This window comes from Gossypium arboreum, chromosome 4, assembly GCF_025698485.1.
Source record: "Gossypium arboreum isolate Shixiya-1 chromosome 4, ASM2569848v2, whole genome shotgun sequence".
Taxonomy (NCBI): Eukaryota; Viridiplantae; Streptophyta; class Magnoliopsida; order Malvales; family Malvaceae; genus Gossypium; species Gossypium arboreum.
In genome coordinates, this window is record NC_069073.1 from 12,652,358 (window position 1) to 12,670,407 (window position 18,050).

The 18,050-nt window shown below is 33.9% G+C and overlaps 1 protein-coding gene across 2 annotated transcripts; it reads left to right on the top strand.

Annotated features, from left to right (window-relative positions):
• Positions 1 to 12,039: 12,039 nt before the first annotated feature.
• Positions 12,040 to 15,275, top strand: LOC108460997 (serine/threonine-protein kinase D6PK). Of its 2 annotated transcripts, none has more exons than XM_017760742.2 (3): positions 12,040 to 12,462; positions 12,796 to 13,871; positions 14,282 to 15,275. In XM_017760742.2, the coding sequence occupies exons 2-3, from the start codon at positions 12,829 to 12,831 to the stop codon at positions 15,156 to 15,158; spliced, it is 1,920 nt and encodes a 639-aa protein (XP_017616231.1). In that variant the 5' UTR covers positions 12,040 to 12,462; positions 12,796 to 12,828; the 3' UTR covers positions 15,159 to 15,275. The 2 variants fall into 2 exon arrangements, with proteins under 2 accessions (XP_017616231.1, XP_017616232.1); XM_017760743.2 differs by having other exon boundaries at positions 12,804 to 13,871.
• The last annotated feature ends 2,775 nt before the right edge of the window (positions 15,276 to 18,050 follow it).

Consider the following 18,050-nt stretch of genomic DNA (forward strand, 5'->3'; position numbering starts at 1 on the left):
AATTTTGCTATCTTTTTGCATTAATGTCGCTGCATGAGTTAATTCCATATTGCGTCCAAAATTGTCGCCACATCTGACAACTATCTGATAAAAACTAAAAATGCATGAGCTATCTATTTGTATGGAAGTACACATGAACTCTTGGTTAAATGTTAACTTATTCAATCTTGCTTTTATTGTTTAATCTTGGGGTTTGAATGTTTCTTAACACGAAAGTGTTAATGCAGTCACTAACACTAGAAAATGCAATGACAGTTTGAGCCAACAAGCAATGCAACGGAAGTTGAGTGAGGGTTAGAGGAATTTAGTCCATTTGTTCTTAATAATGCCATGTTGTCATCATTGGAAGGAAAGATTAATGTGTATGTTGAAGTCTCAGATTAAGTAGAGGAGTGACGCTTGGTAAGATATACATTGAAATTTATTGTCTCAACAATCACCTATCCTTTTATACCTTGTGAGCATTTAGTATTCTGCTGAAGATTCATGTTGAGGATCCCAGTTTATCATTCTCATATTTTATTTTATTGTTTTCAAGTTATTGCTCCGATAACTATCCTCACATTTTATCTCATTTCTATCTAGTTATTGCACCAACATTAATAGAAAAACGACAACCATCCTTGTGGGATAGATATCCAACAGACTCACATCTGTCTACTATACTTGCATCGGCAGTGTATGCTTGCACATTATTGTTGTGACATTATACAGCTAATCAATTCATTTACAAAACAAATCTATATCTACAAATTAATTGATTTGAAGCAATAAAACTTAAAAATGAAATGAAACTCCATCAGGTCTGTTACACCTCACCTAGAATACATTGTCAATCCTACACCTTAATGGAAGTCTCATTGAATAGTCCTCACCAAACTCACCAACTGGAAATCTCGGGATAAGTCAGTGGACAACAACTTGCCTAACATATGGGTTCCATAACAACCACCACATTGAATCCCAACTACAACGTCCCATTTAAAGAGATCTAAATCATATCATAGCTCAACCCTACTTGGACCTATAACACCAGACCACTTGGCCACTTGTCCCTAATTCTATAATAATGACACGACACATGGCACCTCGGGACTAGAGTTAAGGGTATATAAGACCCAAACCCTAGATCTAATAAAGGGGAACATACGTCAGTACTGTTGGATCTAGTACTCTAAGTGTAGTATATTCGTTTATAAACTTGTAATTTTTTAAAACAGATTGGCTAATAAAATAATCCATGGATTACATTAATTTTCTTTGTATAATGTCCTCGTATGGTTTTTTCATGCAAAGTAAAATAGAAGCAAATATTAGCTCACTAGTTGTCTAATTGTTAGATTAATATTAAGCGGTATTGCGTGGTTAGATCATACTACAGAAAGACAACTTATATTAGTAGATGAACCTAAACATGTCCGTAGTCTAATTGAAAATGAGCAAATTGATTGAAAGACTCATATTTCGTCTATCAAGTCTAATTGGGGAGATGTCTTATCTTGGGCATCAGAGTGGATAACTCTAAAAAAATAGAGACATAAATGTGGCTGACTGGACTGTCAGCACATCAGACTAAACCCAAGGAGAATAAATCTTGAATTCGTTTATGGATTTATTCACTTATGATGTTCATAGTGAGACATACCTTAATCCTGAGTAGATGATGAACTATGTATGTGTGACTCGTATACTTTGATGTAAGAAAAAGCTTGAGCTCAAATAGATAAGGAACCGAAAATTGGTGCTTTGGGTATACGAATTCTGCAGTATGCAACATCATTTACAATAGTAGAATTCATAGCCCGAGATATGGGTGTTGGGAAATGTGCCCATATTATAGTAAACATGTAATTATTTTCTATGTATTTGAACAATGAAAAATAAATAAATTTAATTTCACACTTTATTATTATGTCTTTTGTGTTTTGCACTCATAGTGAGATTATGAAAAACAAATATTAGCTCATTGATTGCCTAAGTTCAAACTGATGGTAAGTGGAACTGTAAGAATGTTTACATTGCAAGAAAGACAACTTATTTCAATAGATAATTTAAATGAGTCTGTAATCCCGTAAAAGAATCAAAGTGAGCATTTGATTCAAATGCTTAAAAGGATTATTATGTCATCTATAAGTTCAATTGGAGAGATGACTAGTCTTGACTATCGGAGCAGTTGACTCCACGAATAGAGGCATAGATGTATTTATTGGAAGAATAATACATTAGACTAGACCCAAGATGAATTAATTTTGAATCCGTTTGTGAATTAATTCACTTTTAACGTTCATAGCATAATTTACCTAAATCTTGAGTTAGTCATTGACCGTGTGTATTATAAGTGGAGGCTTATGCTCTAAAGATGACCAAGCCCATAGCCGGTATGTTGGGTATATGACTTGTGTATGACATGACTTTACTAGCAACAATAGAATTTATAGCTCGATTAAAGAATTAACGATATCCTCTCATTGGCATTGTGTGGATTGATAAATATGAAACGTGATAAAGGGTTGCTTGTTTTCGAACAAGCAATTTATCACAGTCATTTGTTGATGGTGATCATATTTAATCATTAAGAAAACACAACGGTGACAATGAGATAAAACAAGATTGTATTGAGTGAACGGATTTAACTCAAAGGAATCAATGATATAGTATGAGAGTAACACACATATGACAAGGTCATTTGACAAAGCAGTTGGATGAATTGTTTTCCTAAAGAGTATACAATAAGGAGTTTTCAATCATGGTACTTCTTGTGGACTGGCTCCATGATTAAGCAAATTGTGAATTATTAGAAGGATGCTTCTGAACATAATTGCAATTACTCGAGCCTAATTATATATGTCTGATTGGACCCTTCGCTAGCTTAACAAAAGCTCGACCTAATTGCATTTGAATCAAAAGAGATTTCTAAAACTTTGGAAATAATTTAATTGAGTTGATTTATTCGATGTGGAATTAAATTAGGCGGTCGTGAGAATTGTTCAACTAGAGAATTTAATTAAAGAATTTTCTTGAAAAATTAATTTGGAAAATCTAAGTGATTTTTTAGAAAATTAATTTTGATCAAATAAAATTAAATTAATAAAATTAATTAAAATTAATATGATATTTTTAGAAATTAATTTTCAAGTCAAACAATTGACTCAATGGATAATTGAACTTGAAAATTAGACCTGAGATCGAAAATTGGGCCCGAGAACCCAAAATTGAGATCAAGACCTAAAAACTGGTCGAACCAAGCCTGGTAAGTGAAACCATATTGATGGTACAACCAGTGGCAAGATCGAACTGATTGGGCTGTCACTAGCCTAGATCAAACTGGCAACAGCCAAATCGGCTCAGGGTGCCATGAGGGTGTCGCACTTGTGATGGCATCACCGGACATAACGATTTCGGTTACGGCGACGACAACATTCCGGTGGTCGACGGGTGGTCTTTCAACAGTTGGGCAGTGGAAGAATCACACTCCTACTAGGAATCTACCGGATAATTTGATTTCAGATTAATTATTCCAAAAAATAATAATATTTTAATACATTTAATATTAAATTTAATCTAATATTTATCTTGATAAGTATTATATTAATTTAATATTAAAGTAATTAAGTTTAATAATAGTTGAACTCTCTAAACTCTCCCTATATAAAAAGAGTCATGAGGTATTATCTTTACACACTTGAATTCAATAGAAAGTTGTAGAGAGAAAATTCTATGAAAAATTATTTTAGAAGATTTCTAGAGATATTTTTCTTATTTACAACTTGGCTCAAAAGTTTAAAGAAATTACGAAATTACTCCAATGGTAATTTTGTGGAAAATTTTCTAATTCAAAGTGATCTCACACTCGGTAGACGTGAGCTTGAGGATAACGGAGAAGACTACACGATCAGAGCGTTCATCCTAAATGCGGAAAGGTACAATTTTGATTAAGTGTTTATTACTTTAGATAACACAACCAAGTTTTAGTTTTGGAAAAAAAATTAGAACTCTGATTTTTCCTCACATCTATTTTTCGTTGCATTTTCCAAACTCGATTTTCCAATAATGGGTAAATGATATTCTCTCATTGGCATTACATGGTAGATGAAAAGTAAACATGGTCACGGATTGTTCGTCTTTGTGATGAATGACTTGATTACTATTTAATAGTAATTGACTTTTCATGAAGGAAGATGTAATGATTACCATGAGATAAAATAAGATAATATTGGGAGAGTGAATTTATCCCAAAGAGATAAAGGGTATCCTATAAGGGTTACACCCTTATGACAAGGTCATTGGACTAGCATTGGTCTAGTTGTTTTCGTAATGATATGTCGTTAGGAAGAGCTCAATCACGATACTATAGTGGAATGACTTAATGACTAAGTGAGTTTATAATTAATAAACGAAAATTTGTAACTTAATTATAAATCATTTCAGCCCTAATCACATATGTTCAATCGATCCCTCTGCTAGTTCGTTGAAACTGAAAATGAATTGCATGTTGAATCAAATGAACAGAAATGGTAAAGTTAGAGAAATTGGAAACATTTGGAAATAAATGTGGTTTTCTCTATGTGGAAATGACCTGATAATTAATATATGATTTTTAAATTATTAATTAATTAATTGCGTTCAAAAATTAAATTAAATTAATTGGTCATAGTGAATATGTTGAATGTAGAAATATTAAATACATTTTCTCAGATTATTTTACGATAAAGTTGTTATGATTTTAACAGAATTATAATCGAGTTGAAAAAATTATTTAATTGGGACATTATGATGTTTATTTTGAGAAATAGAAAAATAAGTATTGGGTTGGATTGAATTATAAAGTGTTGGTTAAAAGTCCAGGAAGTACTTATAATTGGACTGGATATTAGAGAGGCCTTAAAGCCTTTCATGCTAAATATATGGGATGACAAAACCTAGTATATTTAACTAGGGTTGCCCTAAGCAGCGGAGCCAGAAATTTTTTTTAGGAGGGTCAAAGTTAAACTGTAATTTTTACGATAGTAAAAATGCAATTTCACTATTTTAATAGCCTTTATCTTTATATTTTTTAAAGGATTAAATCAATTTTTTTTATCATTTTTAAGGGGGACAAAGTGTATACCTTTACTAATTTAAAATTTTAAAAATTTCAAATGGCCTAAATGGAATTTTTTCATTTAGGGGTAGGGCCCTCGCCAACAGTATAACACCCACACCGTATCCGTTATCAGGATAGGGTTCGAGGTATTACCGAAACTTTATACTTTCAGTATACTAACTCGGGTCACAAAATTTCATTTGAATTTAAAACTTTTCAATCATGAACATTTTGTCCCTTGTATAGGCCTTGGAGACCTATATCATATCGGAAGGCAATGCGAGACAATTACGGGCACATTCGATTAACCTTGGGCTCCTCAGAAAATTTTCCTTAACATAAAGGGACACACGCCCGTGTAGGTGGGCCGTGTGGACTCACACGCCCGTGTGGCCTAGGGCACGTCCATGCCTCTAACCGTGGGCAACATTGACTTTTAGACACGTCCAATATACACGCCGATGGGCTCACCCTGTGTCCAAAACTTGAGCATTCTGTTAAATTAACACGGCCAAGACACACGCCCGTGTATCCTACCCGTGTGATAATTTGACTTAAAGTTTTAGGTGCAGGGGACACACGACCATACCACACGCCCATGGGGATGGACCGTGTGTCACACACGGCTTAGACACACGCCCGTGTGTCTAACCATGTGGACCTTAATAGGCTATTTTCCAAGCCTTTAGTCACCCCTTTCTACTTCTTCTTCTTAATAGATACCAAATTCAAAGTAAAACATGATTATACACTTGTAAATGATCTTGATGAAGTTAGTTGTATGGAAACCTCATATCATTGGTTTCATACAAAAAGGTTATTTCCCATCTAGTATTTATGGGTTCTTATGTTATTGTAGCACATTCAAAATTTGGCTCGTTTTTTAACTCATTGCCAATTGTAGCAACCCATCATATAAGAACATAAACATGCATATAAAGGCAGGTCATAGCCTACTTTCAAATATGCCAATTTTTAGGGCCATATACAAAAAGATAAACATATTTTTACATGCCTTTACTTGGCAAATCAAATGACACATATAACAAAATACTCAAAACTACTATACATGCCATTGGACAAAATAAACAGAGTCTTTATACCAAAACTTGTTTAGTTGATAGTGTGTTGACTCTCCAATCGTCTTCCGATCCTTATGAGTCTTCGAGCTCTGTAAAATGAGAAAAAGAGAGGGGCTGTAAGCATTTTCATGCTTAGTAAGCTCGAATAACCGGAAAGTAAACTTACCGAGTAATTAGCATACATCCACACTTAAATCATGAAATCATCAATTATGAAGTGATTTCCTATCACATGCACTCAATCAATGAGTTAGTCACATAACAAAGCATCATGTAATTTATATAGATGAGCTCATCATTCATCATCTTATTGACATACATCATATTAATCCCGTTGAGTTTCTAGGAAATCTCGATGGAATACCCATTATCCGTCAATTCTTATGAATGATCATTTCACATATATGCACTCCCGCGAACCTCACATCTCATGGCGGGATTATCAGTCCAGGTTAAATCCCCCATATCATAAACTCATAAGGTGATGTCGAGATTACCAGTCCAGGCTAAATCTCTTATAGCGACAAACACCCTTAATGAACTCAGATCTGAATTACCAGTCCAGGCTGAATTCAGACCCTAATAGGATTACCCGTCCGGGCTAAATCCTCAATGCACATATATTCTTCGAGAGGCTCAATCATTCAAGGAACACCCATCCGGGCTAGATCCTTTCCATACTCGAGATCACGGATTACCCGTCTGGGCTAAATCCTTACTGCAACACATGCAGGATCTCTTTACACATATCAATGAGGGTTTATCCATCGAATTCCCTTTGTCAACTTCATCCGAGACATTTTTTACATGTTACCATCAAATATGCATTTCCATGATATTTCATGCTAATAATAAATGCAATCATCATGCATTCATAAATCATTCAATTACACATATTAGGGGTTTGCTTTAAGTTATCCGAACTTACCTAGTATTCTTTTCGGGATTGTGTTTCGATTATTTCGAAACCTTGCGTTTACCATGATCGACCTCCAGAATTTGTTCCTCAGGGTATATAACAACAAAATTAACTCATTAATACCCCACATTATACATTTCAAGTTTAATATCTACCCCCAGTCCAAATGACCGTTTTACCCCTAACCTTTCACATTTTTACGATATAGTCCCTAGGCTCGTATAATGAAATACATGCACTTTCTATCTTACCCAAGTCTAACCGAACAATTTTCCTTCTTATGGTAGCCTACATTACCTATTATTTTCTCATTTCTACCACACATTTACATCTTTTGCAAAATAGTCTCTATAAGGGTTTTTCATGAAAATCAACTAAGAAAAGATGTTTAATACACATTCATCTTCCATATTCCTCCATAATCCATCAAAATACAAGCAACTCATGCATGGGTAAATTTTTAAACATGAACCCTAGCATGAAATATGGGTAGAAATGGAGAGAGCAAGCTTGGAAAGCTTGAAACTCTAGCTATGGAGAACCCCAAATTTACAGCTGGATGAAGGAGAAAATGACTGATTTTGGCTTGATTTTCCCATTTTAATTCATTAAAATGACAAATGACCAAAATGACCTTATGCCATTTTTGTCCAAAAATTTAGAATTTGGGAAAATTGCTCTCCAAGACCTTATAATTCATAATCTAAGGCAATTTCATACAAATTACTTCTAGAATCCAAGTTTTGCAATTTATTCAATTTAGTCCCTAATTTCCAATTGGACATCTTATACTTAGAATTTCTTCATGAAAATTTAACACATACATGTATTCATATTATAGGCCTCATAATAATCATAAAATAAATATTTTGGTGTCAATTTTGTGGTCCTAAAACCACTATTCCGACTAAGCCCTATTTCGGGATGTTACACCAGCCCCCTGGTTTCGCCCATGGTTGCCCCCTAGTTCTAGTTAGACTAGGATTTTGTTTTTATGTTGAAATATACTTATACTAATTCAACAAAGGTTTCACTTCTTCTCCATATAAATAGATAGCATCGATAGGGCTAAATACACAACTTTGAAATATTTTTATTCTGCCCAAAAATAGTGAGAATTTATTTTCTAAGTATAAATTCTATTTTTTGGAATAACAATTCTACCGGTTTCTATTAAAGAGAGATTTGCTTTCCAATTGAAAGTAAAGTAAATAATTTATGGTTTTGTGTTTGACTTGAATTCGTTCGAGCCCATGCTCAAAGCAGTTCATGGTATGAGAATAAAGGAGAATGTCATTCAATTGAAACTCGAGAACGATGAAGATCCGTCTAGCTAAAAAATAGGTACGATTTTGGTAAAGAGTTTATTGCTATAAATATTACAAATCAGCTCAATTTTCAGAATTTTAATTTTTCACTGTGCAAGAAAACTGTTTTCGAACCAGATTTTTTTCCAACAATCTAATACAACCTACCATTTCTCTCGACCATCTTGCCTACTTTGACCACCTTATATGACACCCCTCTGCCCTCTCTTTAGCCTAGTGAACCACCCATCCTTACCACCTCTATATCCGCATATATCCACTTATAATAATTGGTAAGGTTAGCATAGACTAACTCCTGCCAAGTCACTATGATGGCAAACCTAAAAACCAACATCCCAATCACCCTAAACAACTAAAATAACCAATCCCAACAACAAAACCAAAATGCCAGAATCTATTACTATGGCCTATATACCCAATACCCTCAATTGTACCCATATTAATAGAGATATTCGGAGGCTTACCTCAATTAGCAATACCCAAACCAAACATACACCACCCAAAATCAAAATGCGAGTTCTCAACAATTATCTGAATTGCAGCAACAATTTAGACACTTACAGAAGCAATATAGGCAATCTCAAAAGTTCTAACATCAATAATAATTGGCTTATAAGTAGAAATAAGTGTTGTTGTAGCGTAATATGTAAGAATTATTAAATATCCAATTGTAAGAAAGAAGACAACACAATGATAAGGAGGAAGTCCATCTGTTAGGACCAGGACCATAACCCAAATCATGATACCTTGTAGAAAAGAGAAGAAATAAGCAATAATCCAGTAGGGGTCAAATGGACAGCACATTAGAGGGACCAGGAGTGTGTCTCATAACATGTCTCAATATATAAGGTGGAAAGAGGAAGTATAGACTCTCTCCGTAAGTACAAGACTTGTGAGCTGCACAACATGGTTACACTAAGTGGATGTTTAGTGGCAATGGTCCTCTAGCCTCCCATATCATTGGCACGGTATACCTAAACAATTTCAAGCTTCCAAAAAAATGTTTAATGAAAGAAAAGACCCTATCGACCATCTGTCCCAATTTAAAATATACATGGAAATCTTAGGGATATTGGACGAGTTGAAATGCAATGTATTCCCTTAACACTTCGAGGTAATGCAAATAGTTAGTACAACTGCAACCGAGGCCAACCACTAGCTTCGAAGAGCTATCCAAATTTTTTTAGGACATTTCTTGGCTAATAAAACAACACTGAAGTTAAAAACCAATCAAATGGTGGTAAGGCAACAACCTAGAAAACCTCTTGAAAAATATAGTCCACCTTGTTGAGGCCCAAACCACTTGGCCACTTGTCATTGATCTTACAGTAGTGACATAACATGTGGCACCTTAGAATTTGAGCTAAAGGTACAAAAGACCCAAGGCTCGGAGCTATAAGGGGATGAAAGAACATATATCGATACAACCCATCCTTTCTTTTGACCATCCTAACCACTTTAACCACCTAATTTGATGGCCCTCTGCCCTGTCTTAACTGGGTTAACCGCCTATTCTTACCATTTCTATATCCATATATATATATCCGCGTATCGAAGCCTTATATGAATAAAAAAAAAAGTGAATGGTTCCTTATTTAGAGGAAATTTGCTATCATAATTAAGTTAACTTTTATTATAGCAATTAAGTACAATATGCTAATGAGAAAATAACTATCAAGATTAGAGTAAAAACAAGATTTATGCATCGAAATCATTAAAGAATCATTTATGCTTGAGTTTAGACTTACATATATTGAGAATGGAAGAATAAGGTAATCTACTTGATCATATTAATAAGTTTGAGCAGCAAGCTTGTTAGTTGTTCAATGAGGAAGAGAAATTAACTACTCTTCTATAAGAACATCAACAGATGCATAGAGAGAATCATGCTAATGAATGGAAAAACATTAACTATGAATATATATATATATATATATATATATATATATAAAGGAAGAAACAATTCCAATAGTAAAAGTGGACAACAGGAAATGTTTGAATGGAGAGATTATAGTAATGTGAGGCGATACTACTATGAAGAATATGGGACATTCAATCTCATTGTACATAGATGTGAGAAGATTTGAAGAGTTTAAAAATGTTAAAAAGGACTGTGATGAACCAATAATGATACTGATGTGCTTTATATATAAGTAATGATTTTGTGGAAATTTATTTTAAATTGGTGGTAGATTTTGCTGCCAATGTGTATGTGTGTAAGGATTAAATAATGTTTACTACTTTGCAAAAGAATAGAGATTTTGGTTGCATCAACATGGAGAAAAACAAAATTTAGAAGGTAAAATATGAGAAGAATCAAATTGAAGCTCCAACGGTAATGTTCCCAATGTAAGGTATGTGCCTGTTGCTACTGTTAATAATTTTTTAGGGAGATAACATTGCATGAGTATAAATACACTAAAACTTGAAAGATGTGCAAAAGGTATAAAGAGAATCGTTTGTAACTACAAGGTAGAAAAGGGGAGAAGAACATTTGCTATTTAGATTGCCACTTGGTGAGAGAAATGTTTACGAAAAAAGAGAATGCTATTGTTAAAGAATTGAATGTTAATGTTTCGATGGAATTTGTGTCAAAAAGAGAGATTGTTAGATATTGATCAAATTTTGATTCTCATTAAGATTATTAATGATTAACATTATTTAATAAATGGATTTTTATATTGGATGGAAAATTAAGTAATAAGCCTAGAGAATAAATTTTAGTCATGTAAAAGTAATTTGAGAAAGAAATTGAATAGATTTTTTATGTGGCCAGTAGTAGGGCAAAAGAGTTGAATTATGTCTAATTTATAATTTCTTAAGGACATTACGAAGACTTCTTTCAAGAGAGAGTCCAACTTCCCCTGAACAAATAGTTTTTTGATTTAATGAAGGTGAGAAAAGTCAACGATGAATAGAGGGAATAGGTTGACCCTACTGAGTGACGAAAGTTTAGTTAATTTAATAAGTTTCCTCTTATTCATAATAAGTGAGAGTTATATATATTGAGTTTTATTTTTTTATGTTTATAGAATGAGTCATGTGATCTTACTGATGTGTTAGGATGTATCTCCTAAATCAAGTTTTATTTCATTAGGCCTTAAGAGTTTAATCGATAAATCTTACGGGTAGTGTAGGAGACATGGGGGATGTTTATTCTTGATTAGCTAATGAACTTTGGCAACACCTCCACTCGAACGAACGGAGAGCGTCAGATGTATTACAAAGATATTGGTGTGTTATTAATTTCAAAATTAAAGTCCCCATTTGAAGGCTTTTGTTCGCGTTGAAAAGTTGGGTGCCCCAAATTGAATCTCTTTGTTTACACTTCTAATTTGGAGGATTTTTATTTGCCAAAAACAAAGAATAAAAAAAGCGAGGAGACAAAGCAAAGAAAATAAAGGGACATAAAGAAAAGCTTTGTTTAATATTTATAAGATTATCTCATATTTTATTTTTCAGTTTCGATTAATTGAATTATAATACTAAAATACCCTTATTGTTTTACTTAAAATTATATAAATAGGAATGCTTTCACTCAACACATTAAAAATAGTAATAAAATCATTATATAAATTAAAAGTATTTCCTTAGAAAAAAAAAAAAGGAAAAAGAAAAAAGCAAGTCACTAAACAATCCAAAGACAAAGACAGCTTTAAGCTCAGCTTTGCTTTGCATTGCCGGTCAAGTTATAGCTTTGGTTTTGCTTCTTTCATAAAGCGACGAAAAATAACAGAACACACACCTCTTTCATTCTTAATTTATAATTTGAGAGAGAGAGAAAAATACCAAAGCTATTATCATTGTTTTCTTTCACTTTCTCTTTCTTTCCTTGTTTGGATCGGATCTGGAAGAGTTCTAAGAAGTAGAGAAGCTCAAAAACAAGGCAAACCCCTCAAAGAAACAGGAAAGCTGTTTCACTTTTCTCTTCAAAGAACAGCTTCTTCTTTCTTTTCTTTTCTTTTCTTTTTTTCAAATTTCCTTTCTGGGGTTTTCATTTCATGAAAGATTTCACCTTCCACTGCATTGTTTTCTCTGTTCTATGATAAGGTAACTTGGTTTTAGCCTCATTAAAGTCCTGCTCTTTGGTGGGTTCTTTTGCTTTTGCTTTATTGATCAAGGATTTCTTTTCTTGTTAATGCATTTTCTTAGTAAACAAAGTTTTCATTTTAACTCTGAAAAAAGAAGAAAAAAAAGGTTGAGTTTTTGGGTTTTTGAGAAACTTGAAAGTCATGCTTCCTTTTCTAGCTCAATTCATTGTTAATTATGATTTATTAATCTGTTGTAAAGCTCAGAATCTCTAGTCTTTTCTGTAATTGTGAATGTTGGTGGTGATTATATTTGTTTCTTGGCAGAAGATTCTGGCAATTAATTGAACTTTAGTTTGTCAGTGATAGGTTTTGTTGAATTTGTTCAATGGAATCACTTGTAATTTCTTCATCAAAGAGTAACCCTCCTTCAACATCTGGGACTCCTAGGCCATCTCGGCCTCCGTCTCCGAACCGATCCGAAAATGAAAAGACTATTTCGACATCCCATGTAGCTACTCTTAACCATGGCGTAAGGATTGTTCGACATCCCAACGGTTCTATAGGTTATCAAAAGCATTCTTCCAAACCAGCTGATGGCAATGTGCAGCATGAAGAATTGCCTGATGCTGCAAAACAATGTTTCGATTCGAGTAAAGGGAAATCCGAGAAAGCGGAAAACAAATCTTCCTTCAAACATCCCATTGATGATCACAAAAGTGCTAGTTCAAGTGGTTCATTGGAATCTGAAAAAGTTGTGCAGTTGAACAACCATACTGTATCTCGAATGGAACCGAGCTCTTGTCCAAATCCAGCTTTGAATATGTGCACTGGCACACATTACGCTGAAGCCAAACCAAGTTTCAGCAATACTGAAGTTAGCGAATATGCAAGCAGTGTTGAAAAGTCCGGTGAAAGCGGTGAAGTGAGTAATTCCTTCGATTTAGGTGAGAGTAGGAAGACAAGCATCTATAGAGAGAGCACTAGTAGTGATGTTAGCGATGAAAGCAGCTCGAGTTTTCTAAGCAGTACAGTGTATAAGCCCCATAAAGCAAATGATATAAGATGGGAAGCAATTCAAGCTGTTCGATCTCGGAAGGGAGATTTGGACTTCAAGCACTTCAGGGTGCTGAAGAGACTCGGATGTGGGGATATTGGCAGCGTTTATTTATCGGAATTGACTGGCACGAAGACTTATTTTGCCATGAAGGTTATGGATAAAGCTCTTTTGGCTAGTCGAAAGAAGCTTCCTAGAGCCCAAACAGAGAGAGAAATTCTCCAGTCTTTGGATCATCCCTTCCTACCTACATTGTATACACACTTTGAAACGCAAAAGCTTTCTTGCTTGGTGATGGAGTTCTGCCCTGGAGGCGATTTACATGCTCTCCGGCAAAGACAACCTGGAAAGTACTTTTCTGAGCAGGCTGCCAGGTTAGCTTTTGATCTTCTCATTATTCGATAATCAAGCATGTATTATTGCATTTTTAGTTTATTGCTGGTCAGATTAACAATGTTTTATGATAAACCTGTGGATCCATTCCTGCTAGAAACTCGATGTTAAATTTTGTTGGTATTGTGGTTCTCTATAAAGAACCATAAGAAACCCTTTGTATTGAGTTGGTCGTACTCATATACGTGGCATTATCATCTCCTGTTGCGCACCATGGGATCCCGGGTTTCAGGCATCCCTGATTATATACCGTTCATTCAGGTTTTTTCAGCATATCAGATGATGATAATGCGTGGTCTGGCATGGACTGATTGATGTAAAACGGTTAAAGCTGAGTAAGTACTAGTACTAACTAGTGTTATCTGCGTTGATCTTTTCTGATGATCCGCAGATTTTATGTGGCGGAAGTTCTACTTGCTTTGGAGTACCTGCACATGCTTGGGATTATTTACAGAGACCTTAAGCCGGAGAATGTTTTGGTAAGAGAAGATGGGCACATTATGCTTTCAGATTTCGACCTCTCTCTTAGATGTTCCGTCTCTCCTACTCTGGTTAAATCTTCGAACTCAACCCTGGAATCTAAAAGTTCAGCGTACTGTGCTCAGCCTGCATGTATTGAGCCAACTTGTGTGATGCAGCCAGATTGTATCCAACCTGCATGTTTTGGGCCACGGTTTTTTTCGAGCAAGTCCAAGAAAGAAAAGAAGAGCAAAGTAAAGAACGAAACAAGTCATCAAGTAAGTCCTCTTCCCGAGCTCATTGCAGAACCAACAAATGCTCGATCGATGTCCTTTGTAGGCACTCATGAATACTTGGCACCCGAAATCATTAAAGGTGAAGGCCACGGAAGTGCCGTAGATTGGTGGACATTTGGGATCTTTTTGTACGAACTTTTGTTTGGTAAAACCCCATTCAAGGGGGCCGGGAACCGTGCAACTCTATTTAATGTCGTTGGCCAGCCATTAAGATTTCCTGAGTATCCTAGTGTGAGCTTTGCTGCTAAGGACTTGATCAGAGGTTTACTCGTAAAAGAACCGCAGCATCGGCTTGCCTATAGGCGTGGCGCAACTGAAATTAAACAGCATCCATTCTTTCAAAGTGTGAATTGGGCTCTCATTCGTTGTGCAAATCCACCCGATGTGCCGAAGCAAGTTGTGATGGACTGTTCTGCTGGAACAAACTCGGCAAAGGTACCACCAACCAATGACAAGGTTCCGGGTTTAGATGTGAAGCCTTCTGGTAATTATTTAGAGATTGATTTCTTTTGATTCTCGTAATCATTTTCTTTCTTAGAAACAATGTTTCCAACACCATGCACCTTCACTTCAATTGTGCACAACTGGTCTATAATCTTTTGCTAAATCATTAGTTTCCTTTGATAGGGACATGTACTTTGAAGCCCCCCTCCCACAAACAACTGCGTTTTCTTTGAAAAAAATATCATCTGAATTCAAATGAATTGAAAGGATGTATGGTGTTTTATTGGATTTTATTTTAATATTATATTGAAAAAAATAAAGAGAAAATTAAACGGACTATTGACTTGGGCCAATAATTACCAAGTGACGAGTTCGTCATGAAAGGCCCAACTAAAACATTCCACGTTTGCAAACCAGAACTCATTTTTCTTTTTCTCCCACGCGCTTCGTCAGCTAAGAGTTACGTGGGACCTTGCAATTGGGAGGGGTCCCACCTACTTGGCGTACACGAAAAAATATCTTCGTTTCTCCAACGTGATCGGAGGGGGAAATCAAATCACGTAAGGTCGGGCCTAGGTGGTCCTTGGTTTATTACTGTGATTACCGTGTAGGTGGGACCTGCTTCCTTTCTAGAAATTTTTACTAGTCCACCGGCTATCCATGGCGGTAATTGCACCTATTATTCTTTGGGTTTTTCAATAACGACGCCTATGATTTATATTTTATTTTGTGATTAAAATATGTTATAAGTTCATCTACTTTTAAAATTTTTGAATTTAGTCCCAGTCCTGGTTTTTTTATTTCCAGATATTTAATCTTGTTATTTTTCAAATTTTAAAATTTAGATCTAACTTTTAACATGATTTAATTTGTCGGTGTGACATTTTAAAAAAATATTTATTTAGTAACTATGTAATTAAAAATTGTTGTAATTAATCTAAATTTAACAAAAAAATTAAATGAAGTTAACAATTGGACTTGAATTTTAAAATTTAACAAGTAAATAGACTAAATTCATAAAAATAAAAGTATAAAGGTTAAATTTTAAATTTTAAATTTTAAAATTTCAAATAGTATAAAGACCTATCACATATTTTAATGTTATTTTATTTCATAAATGTTTTTAGGTTTTTAAGAATTTTTGCTAACCATATCACATTAATACCTTGATCTCATCTAATATATATGTGGGTAAACTGAACTATATCACTAAATTATGAGTAAATTTTCGTTTTGGTCACTTAACTAAAAAAGTTACAATTTGCTTATTGAACTATTCAAAAGTTTTTATTTAAGTCACTGGACTGTTAAAATCGATGCTACATGGATTTCTTTATCTGTACTATCTGCACTAACCGAAAGTTCTCTTTCCCCTTCTCTTCTATAGTTCAGTTTTTTCATGAAATAACTTTGAATGTCACAAATTGTGAACCAAAATTCAAATGAATTTTTTTCTTCAATCTTCGACACTGACTGTTAAATCAACTTAGATCTAAAGTATGTTCTTTTACTCATCGATAGATATTGATCTCCCGTATCAATCGTCGAATCATCGCTTGGAATTCACTTCTGGAACTTTAAAAAAATACTTAACAACCCAGTGATTTAAATAAAAACTTTTGAATAGTTGAGTGACTTAAATGAAAACTTTAAAATAATTTAAGGACCAAATTATAACTTTTTTAATCAAGTGACCAAAACAAAAACTTATCTATACTTTAGTTGCTAATGGTGTAGTTTAACAATATGAATACGTATACTATTATTTGTGAAGTTTAATTTTTTTGACTATTCCGTTGGTATGAATTTGCTACTTCCTATAAATTTCATTTTAATTAGGCACAATATAATTTTCGGCCCCTGAACTTGGTAAGTAGGTCCATATTAGTTCCTAGACTTTATTTGTATTCATTTTGATCTCTGAATTTGAAAATTGTTATTCATTTAAGTCTATTCTGTCACGTGAAAAAAAAGGGGATAATGTAACTTTTGGCCCCTAAACTTGGCAAGTAGGTCCACATTGGTCCATGAAATAGACAATTAGGTTTCCTTTAAAACTTGTACTCTTTTTTTATCCATTTTGATCATTGAAATTGAAAAATCTAAAAGTTAAATGTTGCGGCTCTCTAAGATTGTGCCACAACATTACTTGAAAAAAAAAAATTTAGATGATGAGGTGGTACAATCTCAGAGTGTTATATTTAGTGTTTCAATAAACTCAGATAGTTGAACAGGTTAGACCACCAGTTCTCAATTCAACAAGTTTAATTGGTTCAATTGTCAAACTAACAATAATTAAATAATTAATTAAAATTCATAAAAATCTAAAAGAAGTAAAATCGCATTTATATTTTTTACTTCTTTTTAGATTTTTATGAATTTTTAATTAATTAATTATTTATTATTGGTTCAATGGTTAACTGGTTGAATTGAGAACTGGTGGTCTAACCTGTTCAATCATAGGTTCGATTATTAAAACAAAAACTATGACACTTTAGGATTGTACCACATCATCATCTAAAAAAAATTTTTTTTAAAGAGTGTCACATCATTAAAATTTTAGGTTTTTTAAGTTTAGGGATCAAAATAGATCTAATTGTCAAGCTTAAAATTAACCCAAAAAAGTATAGGTACTAAAGTGAACCTAGTGGTCAAGTTTAAAGGCTAATGTGGACCTACTTGCCAAGTTCAGGGGCCAATATGGACCTATTTGCCAAGTTCAGAGATAAAAAGTTATATTATGTTCTTTTTTTTCACGATCATTAACAGAATGAACTTAAATAAATAATGATTTTTAAGTTCATGAGTCAAAGTCGATAAAAAAAAATTCAGGCCAATATAGACCTAGTTACCAAGTTCAAGGCCAAAAGTTATATTACCCCTTATAATTAACTCAAATTGAAAAAAAAATAAAAAAAGAAAATAAAAGAGAAAGAAAGCAGTTCTACCGAACCTTCAATA